The 14883-nt window shown below is 42.3% G+C and overlaps 2 protein-coding genes across 6 annotated transcripts in view; one reads left to right on the top strand and one right to left on the bottom strand.

The window, feature by feature from the left end:
• The window catches only part of adgra1a (adhesion G protein-coupled receptor A1a), a 74870-nt gene that overhangs the window by 29873 nt on the left and 30114 nt on the right, over positions 1–14883 (bottom strand). For all 5 annotated transcript variants that reach the window (XR_003221358.1, XR_003221357.1, XR_003221359.1 and 2 more), the window contains 2 exons: positions 4974–5097; positions 327–478 (listed from right to left, as the gene is read on the bottom strand). Coding sequence is in view for 1 of the 5 variants with exons in the window: in XM_013266383.3 (XP_013121837.1) it covers positions 327–478; positions 4974–5097 (276 nt within the window). In the remaining 4 variants the exon portion in view is untranslated. The remainder of the gene's footprint in view (positions 1–326; positions 479–4973; positions 5098–14883) is intronic.
• On the top strand, positions 9679–10905 carry LOC112847664 (paraneoplastic antigen Ma1 homolog). Its single transcript, XM_025909687.1, has one exon. The coding sequence runs from the start codon at positions 10029–10031 to the stop codon at positions 10899–10901; it is 873 nt and encodes a 290-aa protein (XP_025765472.1). The 5' UTR covers positions 9679–10028; the 3' UTR covers positions 10902–10905.

The following is a 14883-nucleotide window of genomic DNA, read 5'->3' as shown; positions in this document are numbered from 1 at the left end:
ATACGACACCCTGTGATGTCACAGCGATGCCATAACAGGCAGCATGTTGTAAGAAAAACACCATAAGACATAAAAGTTTTAGTATAGCCTTTGCCCTTTGGGGGCACTTTGTAAAAGTGAGAAGGCAGTGAGAAGGCAATCCAAAGACATGAGTGTCACTTCTATAATCCTCATTTTGCAATGCAAGGACTCAATATCAAAGTCTTTGGATGCATGTTTGCTTGTTAATAGAATCCAGTGAAGTCATGATTCATTCACATCATACTGATGATTGATGAACATTGCTCTGCCTTGCTTGTACCTGCAGGCACCTGTCTACAGCTTACCTGAGGATGGCTGGTTTGGTACGAGTCTGGGAAGCCCTATTCCTCTCCTGTACCTGAAGTGGGTCTTTGGAAACGTCTTTACAGATGTTTCTAGCAGTGAAGGTCAGCCACAGCATGGTAGACAAAGAAGCATAGTGGAGCACAATGCCAACCTAACACAGGTTGAAATAGACATTATAAAAATTGAGTAAACTGGAGTAAGTTTAAGTGTGTAGTTGGAAATCATCATACAAGAAAAATGCACAGGTTTCAATATGCTGCACACTGAACAGTTCCAGTGTCTAAGGACTGAATAAATTAAAAGCTCCAGAACCAGAATTGCATTACTATGCGTCCACTGAGCTTCAGTCATATTATGATTATAATTAATTCATGATTCACTTTGGTGATAAAACAGCAAAATGGTGCAGAAGCAGACCCTCTGAAGTTTCATGAAGACATATGATCTAAAAATAACTTTGTTTATTTGTGTGTGCCATTAAATGGGAGGCATAGTTATATCAGCTACAATCTTTTAACTTATTCTACGTCATCAAGTTATATTCATATTGAATGTAAAAAATATTCCTTACCAGAGGTGGAGCTATAAGGCTGCCCTTTTTATTGTGTCTTTCTACATAAAATCTTTGGAGAGATGACTGGAAAGCTACAGCCAATATTCCTGTCTGTTCCATTAATAATGGAACAGATAATGGAACCACCCCCCTGCCCCGCCTCCCGGTCATTAAGTGAAACTGTCAATTTTTTGTCAATTTATTATCAATTTATGATCAAAAGCTATACAACTCATTTGCACAAGTCTCAGCAGTACTTTGTTAGCATGCAATAGCTGTTCAGCTGTTAAAAATAAGCCATCAACATTTTGTCCTGATGTGTATCTGTATAAATCATGACAGTGCAGCCTGTGTACAAAGATATATACACTTACCACACCTGTTTTAGGAAAATCTGTTTAACTGCTTAATAACACAAATTTCTAATGCCAGTCACCTGGCAGCAAGTCCCCACATAGCAAAATTGGTATGGCCCAGATCTGGCCCACACAATGTGGCCCAGGACAGTTTCAGCTCTGGCCCCAGAGCCTAATGTCAACCTAATGTGTACCTTAATCAAGCCATGTAATAACAACATGTGCCGGAACATAATTATGCAAAAGTAACATGACGAAACTCATGTTCAGGTAGTGAATGGACTGATTCTTATACAGTGCTTTTCTACTCTCCCAGATTACTCATAGTGCTCACATGCCACATTCACCCAATCACACATTTTCTAAACTGAGTGCTTCCTAACTACATTCATACACATTCACACTCTTGACATGCAGCGTGGAGGAGCCAGGGATCGAACCACTAACCATCCAATCAGTAGGTGACCTGCTCTACCTCTACCTGCCACCCAGTGGTAAACATGAGTAAACCCTCACTAGGTTTTGGATCAAGTGTACACTCACAAACCTGTCAAACCTGCATTTGAGACATTGGCTACCATAGCAGTATAGTATTGCAACATGGCATTTGGGTCTCCTAACTAAAATAGGAAAATAGGAACATAAATAGTGTCATCATTTCCAGACCAGGCCCATATCTGATTGACATACACCCTGCCATGACACCAGTCAGTCAGAAGTGCCAGCTTGATGCCGGATCCGGGGAAGACCTGTTTTGTATGAGCCTGGGCCACATAAACCAAACCACAATCGGGCCAGATGTGGCATGCCATTATATAAACAGTGCCATCTACGCCAGGCCTGGCCCACATCTGGATGACATACCACTTACCATGCCAGAAGATAGCCAGCAGTGCCGGCTTGATACCAGATCCGGGCCAGACCTGTCTGCTGTGTGGGTCAGTACTGATTTTAGGCATGTAGTCATGATGAAGATGATTGGCTTAAAATCAAATGAAAACCCAGAATGAGGGAAAGGCTGATTTAAAGTGGCATGGTTGTTGGTGCCAGACAAGCTGGTTCGAGTATTTCAGAAACTGCTGACCTTCTAAGATTTTTCCATAGAACCATCCCTGAGGTTTTAAGAGCAGGTCTGCCTTCCTATCAGCTCCAAGTACAGTAACTGAAAATCCATTACAATTTTTTTCATTACAACTAGGGCTGCTCAATTAATCGAATTTTAATCTCGATTACGATCTGGGTTTTCAACGATCATTAAAAATGACTGAGCTGATTATTAGCACCTCCCTCGTGCTTTACTCTCGCGCTGCTCCGTGTGGCAAATCGAGCGCACCTCTCTGCGTTTCGAACACGCGTCACAAGAGGACTCGAGGGAAGCTCGGAAAGCTAAGCAGAAGTTATTTGGAGAGAAGAGGATAATGGCTGCTGAAGAAAGAATGCCGTTGGTTGAAAAGAGAGGTAAAACAACTTCAGTGGTGTGGAAACCAATGTTCCCTCTAAGCTGCGCACGTGAGCAATTGCGCACTGCTGGCACGGTCTCTGCGCACAGAAAATCTGCGTTGCGCACAAAAAAAATCTAACCTGAATTGAAATTAAAATTAAAACTTTAACAATTCTGTTTTGCAGTGTTAGTCAGTAAGTGACTGGCTGCTCCTGTATGGGATTAGAACGATGCCACCTTATCCTATAGTCCAGCCAATAATGCGATTCACATTCGTATATACGCAGCCAATCAACGTAGCTGACAGGCTATGACAACGTCCTTATGTGCCAACACCGGTGTTTTAGCTAGCAAAGCGGCGTGGCTGATGTGCAGTGAAGCCACATTAATGACAACGTGTACAACCATTGGAAATGTGAGCAGGACAGACGGAACAACTGACGGAAAAAGTGTGGACTTTATACCAGTTTTTAAATTGTGTTGATAGGCCACGTAAAACCAGAGTTATGATAAAAATATATGCAATGTTTGGTTTTCTTCCTGAATACTATCGTTATTTATATTTACTGCGGGAAGAAACGGTAAAAACGGCGTTTTATAAGGAAAACGCTCGAAAGCTTGTGAGCAAAAACAAAACCAAAAAACCCCCCACCCTTTCCCATTGGTCGAAAAATGTACCGTGTCGACCAATCAAAAAGTGATATGGCAACGTGGCATCTAGTTGTTAAGAAACGGGGGGAAGTTTGAGGAGTGACGGCGGTGTTCTGAGATGTGAGAGATTTGAGACGTTTAGCACAAATCTTGTGTAGTTAGTGTGTAGTTAGTGTGTAGTGTAGTTAATAGTTTTGTTGTGTGTGTCAGAACAATGAGGCGGCTGCTGAATGTTACAGGTGTTACAGCAGTGATACATCTCCTGTTGTCAGGCCTGCAGGTATCAGGCTGTTGTTCTCCTTTATCTCATAGTGGACAGAAATTATTTTTTGGAGTGGCACAAATAATTTGTGTGGCATCAGATTTGATGCAGAACAGCTGATTGTTCTGTAAATAGTTTGAAATGTTTATTTAAAAAACGCCTTGGCTGCATTAAAAAAAACCTTTGTTGTTTGCCAAACTGAGTTACTTTTTTGAAGTAGTAACTATATAATTAATTGCCCAACATTGGTCATTATATAATATATTTTGCAGACAGAGAGTTATAGGACTCTCCCAGACCACAGACTCATAATACAAGTCAGAGCTTTATGAAAGAAAAAAAAAGAAAGAAAGTTGTGTTTTCAAAATTGGAGTTCAAGTTATTTTCACTTCCAATAGTGTTAACATACTACACAGGTCATGAACAGGATTTTTTAAATTTTCATTGTAAGTGGGCTAAAGCAGTTAATTAAAAGTAGTCTAACATAAATGTAAATGCTGTAATTTGATTATTTTAATAAACCATGTAACTTGGATGGATTAGATGCTGGCGTGACCACAGTGCACACGTCTGATGTCGCTCACAGTGGTCCAAGGGATCGCTCAGGGAGTTTGTGTGTTCGCTCAGACACATGAAATATTTGAGGGAACATTGGTGGAAACATTATGGGTTCGCAGAGTCAGACGTGGATCAAATATTGTGCAGTATTTTGAAGTTCACTAAACATAGATGTTTACTTTTCATTTATTTTTTATATTGCAAACATTTGCACTGTAATCAATATTTGCACACTATTTTATATTATTTTTTAACAATCTTTAAAGCCATTATTGAATACATTGTTATTGTTAAATAAATATCGTCAAATAATCGAGATCTCAATTTCAGTGAAAATAATTGCGATTATCATTTTTGCCATAATCGAGCAGCCCTAATTACAACCATGTTATACAGAAGAGCATCTCTGAACATGGGAGATTTACATTGCGGTTGTGTAGCCAAGAAGCCTGCAGCAACTGTGTGTTGCTGACATATCTATGTAGACCAATATTTCTGAGGAATAATTGCAGTACTTTGTGAAATCATGAAGAATTAAGGAAGTTCTCAGGGCAAAATGGGGATCCAAGCCAGTACTAACAATGTGTACCTAATAAAGTGAAGTGTTTAAATTTAACTTGACTGTGCCGTTCTGATGTCTACACAGTTTGACACTAGAGGGCTCTTCATGTTATACTCAATCACACAATTCGGAACCCAGTCTAATATAAAATAACCAATATTGCAATTTTTTTAAAAAGAAGCTAACAATCTTTTAATAATTAAGTACCCTTAACAGAACGTTGAAACATAACCACAGTAAGAAACCAAGAACACAACACTTACAATCTGACACACAAAAGGTAAGTTGATTTGATTGATTCCACCAGCGAAAATGCCAAATGTCAGTCCCGTGTGAAAGAGGAAGTTGAGGAGTGTGTGCCAGCCATTCCTGCTGATTCGGATCACACTGTAAACAAGGAGAAAAGTTAAACATAAGAAAGATAGTTTTTATTCAGTCTTAGCTTAAATTAGCTAGAAGGTTTTGGGAATTAACACAGGAGTCACACTCTCACCTTTGGACTTTACTTGAAGTAATACTAGAAGTATTAAAGTATTAAATCCACATATAAAAGAATATGTTACCCAAGGCTTCAGTCTCACAGGCCTGAAGACCGGTCAGTGAGTACCACATAACATCTGGTCAATAGGGAAAAATATATATTCTTCTTTGCTGACTGTCATTAGGAGAAATCAGTCACAAAGATGGCATTGTACCAAACAGCACCTTTTGATTGCTTTGGCTGCTTGCAGACTGCATCAAAGACCGTTTGATATCTCAAGATCTCAGTTTTATTAGTAAATCTGGTCCTTAGGATTCAACATTCTGTACCAGCACAAACCCTCCTTAGGTATTAAGAGACTGTACTGTTGGGATTTATTGTATTAAAGATGAACTGAATGGTGTTAGAGGGTTTTTATTTTTGGACCTGGGACAAAATTTGGGGAAGACTCTTTAAATAAATCATGTAATTATCTTATTAAGGTTATGCCATGTAAAGGCATGTGGGAGGCAGAGTAGACCAAGCATGCAGGATGTCAACTCCAAATCTCAACTTTACTGCTGGTAAAAAAAAAAAAACTGTGCAGGGTGCAACCAAATTAACTGGTAACCAGAATGATGGACACTCACAGACAACAAGGAACCAGGGCGATGCAAACAATATATACACAGGGGGGGATTAGAGCAGAGTGCACACACCTGGGAACACAGCTGAACAGGAAGCAAAACTGAACATCACATGCACAAAATGAGAAACCAGGACAAGCCATACACATCTGACAGAACAAACAGGGAAACTAGACACAATGGAGACAGAACACTGAGAGACCAGACACACAGAAAGAACTAGAAAAAATTGCATTTCCTCCGAAAATGCAGTGTGGATGCTGTAACGCTGAAGCTGTCTGCTGAAAATAGCTGAAAAAGCTGAAAAGTTGCAAAAAGTGTAAAACCTTTGCCGAAGCATAAGAACTTTGCAAAATGTAATTACTTTGCAGAACTGCAATAACTTAGAGGAAACATAATACTTGGCAGAAATACAATAACATAGCAGAGCTTAGCAGAAATATTGTAACTTAGCAGAAACATGATAACTTCTCAGAAATGCGAGAATTAAGGAGAAATACTATAAGATAACAGAAATACTCTGATTCAGCAGAATACTGTGATTTAGCAGAAATACTATAATTTGGCACAAAAACTATGATTGAGCACAAATACTATGATTGAGCAGAAATACTGTGTTTTAGCACAAATTCTATGATTTGGCTCAAATACTATGATTCAGCACAAATACTATGCTTTGGCACAAAAACAATGATGTGGCAGAAATACTATGTTTTAGCACAAATACTATAATTTGGTTAAAATAATATGATTTTGCAGAAATACTATGATTTATGAGTAATACTATGATTTGGCACAAATACTATAAAATAGCAGAAATAGTATGATTTAGCAGAAATACTGTATTTAGCACAAATACTGAAAAGTAGCAGAAATACTATGATTTAGCAGAATAGTAATAACTTAAGTAGAATTATTGGAAAAGCAAAATGGACAGCTGAAAAAATGTTGAACATGGTTAGGTTCCCTCAAATATACCTGTTCAATTTTGAAAAATTGGCAAAAAAAAAAAGATAAAAGAAGAACAGCCAGCAGATACACACAATTAAAAATATGTACACATATGGCAGGGGTGCCCAATCCCAGTCCTCGAGAGCTACTGCCCTGCAGCTTTTAGATGCGTCCTTGTTCCAGCACACCTGAATCAAATGAATGGCTCGTTATCAGGCCTTTGCCAGACTTGATGGCATGCCGAATTGGTAATCCAACTATTTGATTCAGCTGTGTTGGAGTAGGGATGCATCTAAAAGCTGCAAGACAGTAGCTCTCGAGGACTGGGATTGGGCACCCCTGACATATGGAAACACAAATGCACAGAGGGACACACACACACACACACACACACAGCAGGAAATGAACAAACAGGTGCTGTTAACAGTGTTTCCTGTATGTTTCTAGGTCTGTCAAACAGTCTGGTGCTGCTCAATTTGAATCCACCAATCAGAGAGGCTGTGTACTTTTTCCCGCCAAAACAGGTGCACCCTTACACACACACACAGCACACAGAGAGACAGGTTTTTTGCAGTCTATTTCTCATATTGAGGATTCCCCTCAAACAAATGGCCATAATTTCCTAACCGTGGGGGCCAGAACTGTCATTCTTAGACCGTTTTGTTCAGAAGAGATGGGGGAATCTTCAAATGTTGACCATTTATAATTAAAATATGAATGTTTAAAGATATATGACTTGTAATGTATCGTAACTTAGTAGAGGAGAAGCGAAAACTGCCTTGACTTGCCCTCAAACAACGCTTTGTAACTCTAAATCTATTTGGAGCATCAATATCATTCTTTCACCGTAAGATACAGCAGGCTTTGGTGAACAATCACGGAAATTTTCAGGTCTCTGTGGAAATCCATCGAAAAGATTTGACGAGATAAAAAAGTGCCTCATTCCCAGAGTTTGAAATCTGAAGAAATCTGAGCAAGGGACGAATTTCCTACCCTCAAACAAACGTAATTCATGGCCAAACGGTAATAGCTGATAAAAAAATTCTTGAATTGTGAGTGTCAGGAGTGTCTGAAGATATATTGGGACAAGCCTCATGTTTTAACTTCGCTTCATTAAGGAGATATGACGATTCGAAAATGCTTAATCGGCATCCACACAAATACAAACACTGAGACAAGACAGACTAGATATGGAAACACCGCGGCAGGAAAAAGAGAAAGAAACTAGAACACAAATAGACTACAAGCAGTATACAATTTAATGGAAATTGCACCACTATTTAACACAAAAAATTGTCTTTTTGTCAATTTACCCCCTTCAATTACCCATTAAGTATAATATGTATAATATTATTTTTGACTTTTAAATAAAAATGGAAAGGAAAGTATACAAATCTTTTTACTTCATAATAAAAATCTCATCTCAACATCAACTTCTTGACAAAATCTTTGCTTATTTTAACCATCTACACAGCTTTTAAATGATTGATATTTCTACATTTTGATGTGTCTCAGGTAACAGGGTGAATATTTTATGGTGAAGTCAGGGGACAGGCAATTTGGGGCAATTCCAAAGACTTATAGAAATATATAAATGAAGACAATAACATGTGCATAATATTCTAGATAAAGATATGCAATAATAAGGGAAAATATAAAAAGTTCTTCGATTTTTTGATATTGGTAACTGAACTTGAGCAAAGATGACATTTTAAGTAATTTGTGCTAAAAAAAAAAACAATCAGTGATTATTGTAATGAATAAATGTAGCCCTGGCTATATAAATAGATCATTATTTAAATAGTTCATTTATATTCATAGTTAATTGCAAATGTTCACTGTGTTCAAGAATGTATACAAATACCTGTAAGGTATGTGATGTGTGTGAGTTCAATGCACAACCTTTTTATTTGTATTTTGAGGTTTACGTCATTATTTTTGATATGGTATTGATATGCACTACAGCTCCAGTGAACCCTGAAGTAGTCTCAGGTAGAGGGGGTGGGAGCAAGTGGGGAGTCGTGTGCACTCGGCAGGAGAGAGAGACGAGAGATGAACAGCAGTGTCGAGTGGACGCAGAGTTTATAGAAGGGCGACGTATTTTCGGGTTGACGGATAGTTACCTGGAGTGAAAATCTGTTGTATCCTACTGTGAGTAGGAGGAGACGGACGTCTTGCTGGCGTGTCAGAGAGGTCCCTTCTGCTGGTGTGCTGAACTTTTGTGTTCGCGTGGGAGCACGTGGAGACGAGACCTGTGAGTGCTGCTGCCGCGGCCTGCTGGTGGCCTTGACCCAGTTCCCCCGCTATCCCCTTGAACTGCTTGGAAGTGTGAGTACTATTGTTTGCACGTGCTTTTTATTTTACTTCTTGGCAACCAGTGAAGCGACCATATTGTTTTAGGTCCCAACGCACCCGAGCCACGACTCAGGCCTGCAGCGAGGGGTTTGCTAGCAGAAAGACTGTAGCACTTGAGGTGTGTTTGTGTCGGTGAGAGTGCGTGTCGGCCCACAATATTATTTGATTATTTTGTTTCTGTTGAGGTAGATACCTTACCATTGTTTAACAAACTTTATTAATTTTACTTATTTTCTTTTGTGTTGTTGTTAATTAATTATTCACTAAAGTGGAGTTAACTTTATAATTGACCTGCTTGTGTGTGGTTTATTTCCATATAGTGTAGTATTATGGCATAGTTTATATCATAAGCATTAAAAAGGGAGTATCAGTAGGAAAGTAACAACAGGAACCCAGGGCCCCTCTCAATAGAACGTGGGACGGGTGTTACACAATTATGGAAGCACTGCTGGGATACTCCCGTGCTTAACTTTTCTAGTTTGTTCTTTAAAGGAGTATTTTGTTTACAGATTTGCACAGCTTAGCACACCAGCATCAGGGTTTGTATGATGACTACTCGGAAAGAGTCTTAAATTGCACCTGAGCTTAGTAGCTGGTGCAGTAAAGCAGGTATAGACCCAAACCGGGCTTTTGTACTGCATAATGTTCCTACTGACTTTGATTTATCAGACATTGAAGAGACTGCTCAGTCAGTGAAAGCTTTTGGAAGAGTAAAAGTGAGAGACAGACTAACAGACACCCAGACAGGCAATAACCTTGTGCTCTGTGAATGCCGTCAAGATATTCAGCCAGACCGCATACCACCGCATGTGCAGCCATTGAACGGAGGTCCTGTCTGGAAGATTTCCCTCCTCACTGAATCTGCGAGGTCAGCTGATGACTTCTCAGCCAAGCTTAAGAAACTAATGGTAGAAGAAGGCAAAACAACTGATGATGTTAGTGCCTTGCTGTCTACTGAAACCCCACAGGAAAACTCCCCTGAATCCATCATTCGGGCAGTCGGAGACCTGTTAGCAAAAACTATGCGACCTACCAGTGAGAATACTGCATCTCGACATCTGCGGACATTCTCTGGCCAGTCTCCTACTCCGGCAGGTGAAGAGAGCCTTGATAGCTGGGTTGAGCAGGCTCGCCTGATGATCGAAGATTGCGACTGCTCTGAGAGAGAGAAGCGAAGGAGAATAGTTGAGAGCCTAAAGGGACCAGCGTTGGAGATCATCCGAGCTGTACGGCGAGATAACCCTGATGCTAGCCCAGAGAGCTATGTAGAGGCTCTAGAAAGTGCATTTGGATCCCTGGAGTCAGGTGAAGACTTGTACCTCGCCTTCAGGAGCCTGGGTCAACAGCGAGGAGAAAAGCTGTCAGACTTCCTGAGAAGGTTGGAACGCTCTCTGACCAAAGTAATGCAGAGAGGGGGTCTCCCTAGCCATCGAGTCGACCGTGCACGTACTGACCAGCTTATACGGGGTGCAACTGAGTCAGAGATAATGTTACTGCAGCTAAGACTCAGAGAAAGGAAAGAGGAGCCACCTACTTTTCTGAAACTGCTCAGTGAGATTCGAGAAGAAGAAGACCATGCAAGAGCAAGGCATGAGTCAAAAGCCACAGTTAGACAAGTGAAAGTTGGCGAAGAGACAAAAGCCAAATCGACAGAGGTTCAAGAGCTCAAAGCCAAGATCAAAGAGTTACGCTCTGAGCTTAAAGAGTTAACAAGCAAGCGCTCAGAGGCCGAGCTAATGTTGAAACAAACCAAGAAAGCTACTCGGAGCCCTTCGTAGGAGCAAAGAGGAAAAAGGGGCTACAGGGGGCGCTTCTGAGCCCACACAGGTCGGTTTCATCAGGAAAAGTTCCGTGCACACATCCTCACAGTGTGGACTCCCAGATGGATTGGTTGGCCCATCCATGATGACCAATGTGACCATAGAAGGACAACCATGTAGAGCTCTCCTTGACAGCGGCTCTCGAGTCACCATTATATTCGAGAGCTGGTATTCCCGTTTCATCCCCAATGTGCCCATTCTTCCTTTAAAAGATCTCGCTATATGGGGACTGAGTGATTCCAACTACCCATACAAGGGGTATGTGGCAGTTGAGGTGGGTTTTCCCCCCAACTCAAAGGAAGCTGTAGAGACAGTCACTGTCTTGGCCTTGGTGTGTCCTGACCCAAAGAGCCCAGACCCTGTTCCTGTCATCATTGGTACTAACTCCCAGAAACTGCATTCTCTGCTGAGAAATTGTGAAGCAGTACGAGGGAAAGATGAGGTTCACTCACTGAGGATAAATACCCTCTCCTCAGAACAGCTCTCATCACTTATCACCCAACAAACAGGCGTGGTGGGTCATGTGAAGTGGCAAGGCCCCGGGCCTATCACTATCCCTCCTTGTGCAGTACAGTATGCAGTTTGCAAGGTAGAACAACAGCATCCATTAGATAAAAGTATTCTAATGGTGGAGGTGGGCGAATCCACAAACCTCCCAGCTGGAGTGTTGGTTCCACCTGTGGTACTACCATCTTCTGAGATCGACACTAACAGTTTCACACTTCTGCTAAGAAATGAGTCCCAAAGAGAGACTATTGTCCCCACCGGTACAGTGCTAGCCCAGGTGTACTTGGTGGACACTGTCACTGAGTTAACAAAGACCTCCGCCCAAGAAAGGTCTATTGACCCTGAACTGTTTGACTTTGGAGAGTCTCCTATCCCTGAAGAGTGGAAAGCCAGGTTAGCAGCAAAGTTATCAAAAAGAGCGGATGTTTTTTCCCTGGAGGAGTGGGATGTCGGCTTAGCTAAAGGTGTCACTCACCACATAAGGCTGAGAGACCCTCGACCATTCAGGGAGAGATCCCCCAGAATCGCACCCGCTGACATTGAGGATGTCCAATGCCATCTACAAGAACTGCTGGTAGCCGGCATAATCAAAGAGTCACGCAGTCCATATGCTTCCCCGATTGTCATAGTCAGGAAGAAGAATGGCAAGATGCAGATGTGTATTGATTATCGTCTACTGAACTCCAGAACCATCCCAGACCAGTACACTATACCACGCATAGATGATGCACTGGATTGTCTGACAGGAAGCAAGTGGTTTTCTGTACTGGACCTGAGAAGTGGATATTACCAAGTGGAGATGTCCAAGGCTGATAAAGAGAAAACAGCTTTTATCTGTCCTCTTGGGTTTTTTCAGTTTGAGAGGATGCCTCAAGGTATCACTGGCGCTCCTGCAACCTTCCAAAGGTTAATGGAGAAAGCTGTTGGAAACATGAACCTGATTCAAGTCCTTGTGTATCTGGATGACCTTATTGTGTTTGGCAGGACACTGGAGGAGCATGAGGAATAGCTACTTAAAGTCCTGGACCGGCTGGCGGAATGTGGTCTCAAAGTCTCAATTGACAAGTGCCAATTTTGCCAACCCCAGGTGAAGTTCTTGGGACATATTGTCTCTGCCTCTGGAGTTGCCACTGATCCTGAGAAGGTGAGTGCGGTGACCCACTGGAAGAAACCCACTGATCTAAAATCCCTGAGATCTTTTCTCGGATTTTGTGGATACTACCGGCGGTTCATTGAGAACTACTCCGCCATAGTCCGCCCATTGACAGAACTGACCAAGGGATATCCTCCTGCACAGGGTAGCAAAAAGGTTGTCACTAAAGGAAAGCAAAATAGCTACTTTCGAGTTGCCGAGCCTTTTGGTGATGGGTGGACCCCAGCTTATGATGACGCCTTTCAGAGCATTGTTTACAAGCTCACACATGCTCCAGTCTTGGCATTTGCTGATCCAGCCAAACCATACATTCTACATGTTGATGCTAGTTTGGACGGGCTAGGAGCAGTCCTGAATCAAGAGTACCCAGAAGGACTCTGCCCGGTAGCATTTGCCAGCCGCAAGTTGAGTCATGCAGAATGGAACTACCCAATTCATCAACTGGAGTTTTTGGCTCTGAAATGGGCAGTAGTGGAGAAGTTCCATGACTACCTTTATGGGGCTAAGTTCATGGTGAGAACTGATAATAACCCACTCACCTATGTTTTGACCACTGCCAGGTTGAACGCGACAGGTCATCGGTGGCTAGCAGCACTCTCCACCTATGATTTCAGCATTCAATATAAACCCGGCCGTGAAAATGTGGATGCCGACTCACTGTCAAGGAGTCCGCAGGACACAACAGATGGATGGGTGGATATCCCACCCTCTGGGGTAAAAGCTTTGTGTCGTCGGATCACTACAGATGGTTTCTACCAACACACCACCAGATTTGTCGACCAGCTGGGTGCTTCGCCAGACGCCATTCCAGCTTTATATGCAAACTTCACCCAGATAGAAGTGGGCCTGCTGGAACAGCTAAGCCTGAAAGAACTGTCAGAAGCCCAAGACTCTGATCCAGTTATAGGTGTGGTGAAACCTCAGGTTGAGAGAAACCAAAGTGTTTCAGCTTCTACGCATGCAAACCCAGATGTTGCGTTGTTGATGCGAGAAAGATCCAAGTTAAAGGTTAAGCGTGGCCTTCTCTACAGAGTCACCACAAGACCCTCTGGTCGAGAAGTGAGTCAGATCGTCTTGCCTGCTAAGTATCGGCCAATGGTACTAAAATCAGTGCATGATGATGCTGGTCACCTGGGCACAGAACGAACTACAGAGCTCATTAAACACCGGTTTTACTGGCCCAGAGTGGCATCTGAAGTTGCAACATACATACAGAACTGTGGAAGGTGTGTAGCTAGGAAGTCCATCCCACAGAAAGCTGCCCCTTTACAGCACATCACCAGTAATGGCCCTCTAGACCTGGTCTGCATAGACTTTCTTTCTATTGAGCCAGACTCTAAAGGCATAGCTTATGTGCTGGTTGTCACTGATCATTACACCAGGTATGCTCAAGCATTTCCCACAAAAGATCAGAAAGCTGTCGCCAAAGTCCTTTTTGAAAAGTTCTTTGTGCATTATGGATTGCCTGCTCGCATTCACTCAGACCAGGGCAAAGATTTTGAGAGCAAACGCATTAAGGAGCTATCGACCCTGTTGGGCATTCGTACCAGCTAGCCGCTGATGCAGCTTCCAGGAACAATGAACGAAACAAGAGACTGTATGATGCGAGAGTCCGGAATCAGACACTTGAGGAAGGTGATCGGGTGCTGGTTCGGAATCTCGGCCTCACAGGAAAGCACAAACTACAAGACAGATGGAACTCACTACCTTACATAGTGATTGCCCAGTTACCCAATCTCCCTGTGTATCGTGTAAAACCAGAGAGAGGAACCAGTATTGTGAGGACCGTGCATAGGGATCACCTGCTGCCCATTGGTTACCTGGTCAGGATGTCTGCTCCATCAGAAAAGAAAGCGCGACCAAAGAGACCAAGGACCAGGGCACAGCAAGTAAGGTGTGAAAATGAAAGTCAGACACAAGATTTGGAAAATCTGAGCGAAGATGACTGGTCCTCAGAGTCTGAAGAACAGTGTGCCTACTATGAACCTCCTTTAGCCTTTCGTGACAGTGTTGAACCTCGAAGTGAGGGAGCTGAGCAAAAGGAGGTTGTGAGCCTTCCTGACCAGATGGAAAGTGATCATCCCAGTGTTCATGAATTGTCCGACGTGGTGGAACAGGGGGAAGAACTCCCAGTAGCAGTAGATCAGACGGAGGAAAGTTCACAGCAACACCAAGACTCTGGGGTGGCTGAAGAGCTGGAGGAGAGAGATGTTCCTACACCTAGTGTCTTAGTTGGGAGTCCTGACCGACCCTATGACCTCAAAATGAAAAGGAGAGTGA

The sequence above is a fragment of the Oreochromis niloticus genome, linkage group LG8, assembly GCF_001858045.2.
Source record: "Oreochromis niloticus isolate F11D_XX linkage group LG8, O_niloticus_UMD_NMBU, whole genome shotgun sequence".
NCBI classification, from domain to species: domain Eukaryota; kingdom Metazoa; phylum Chordata; class Actinopteri; order Cichliformes; family Cichlidae; genus Oreochromis; species Oreochromis niloticus.
This window is presented reverse-complemented; position numbering and strand designations above follow the sequence as displayed.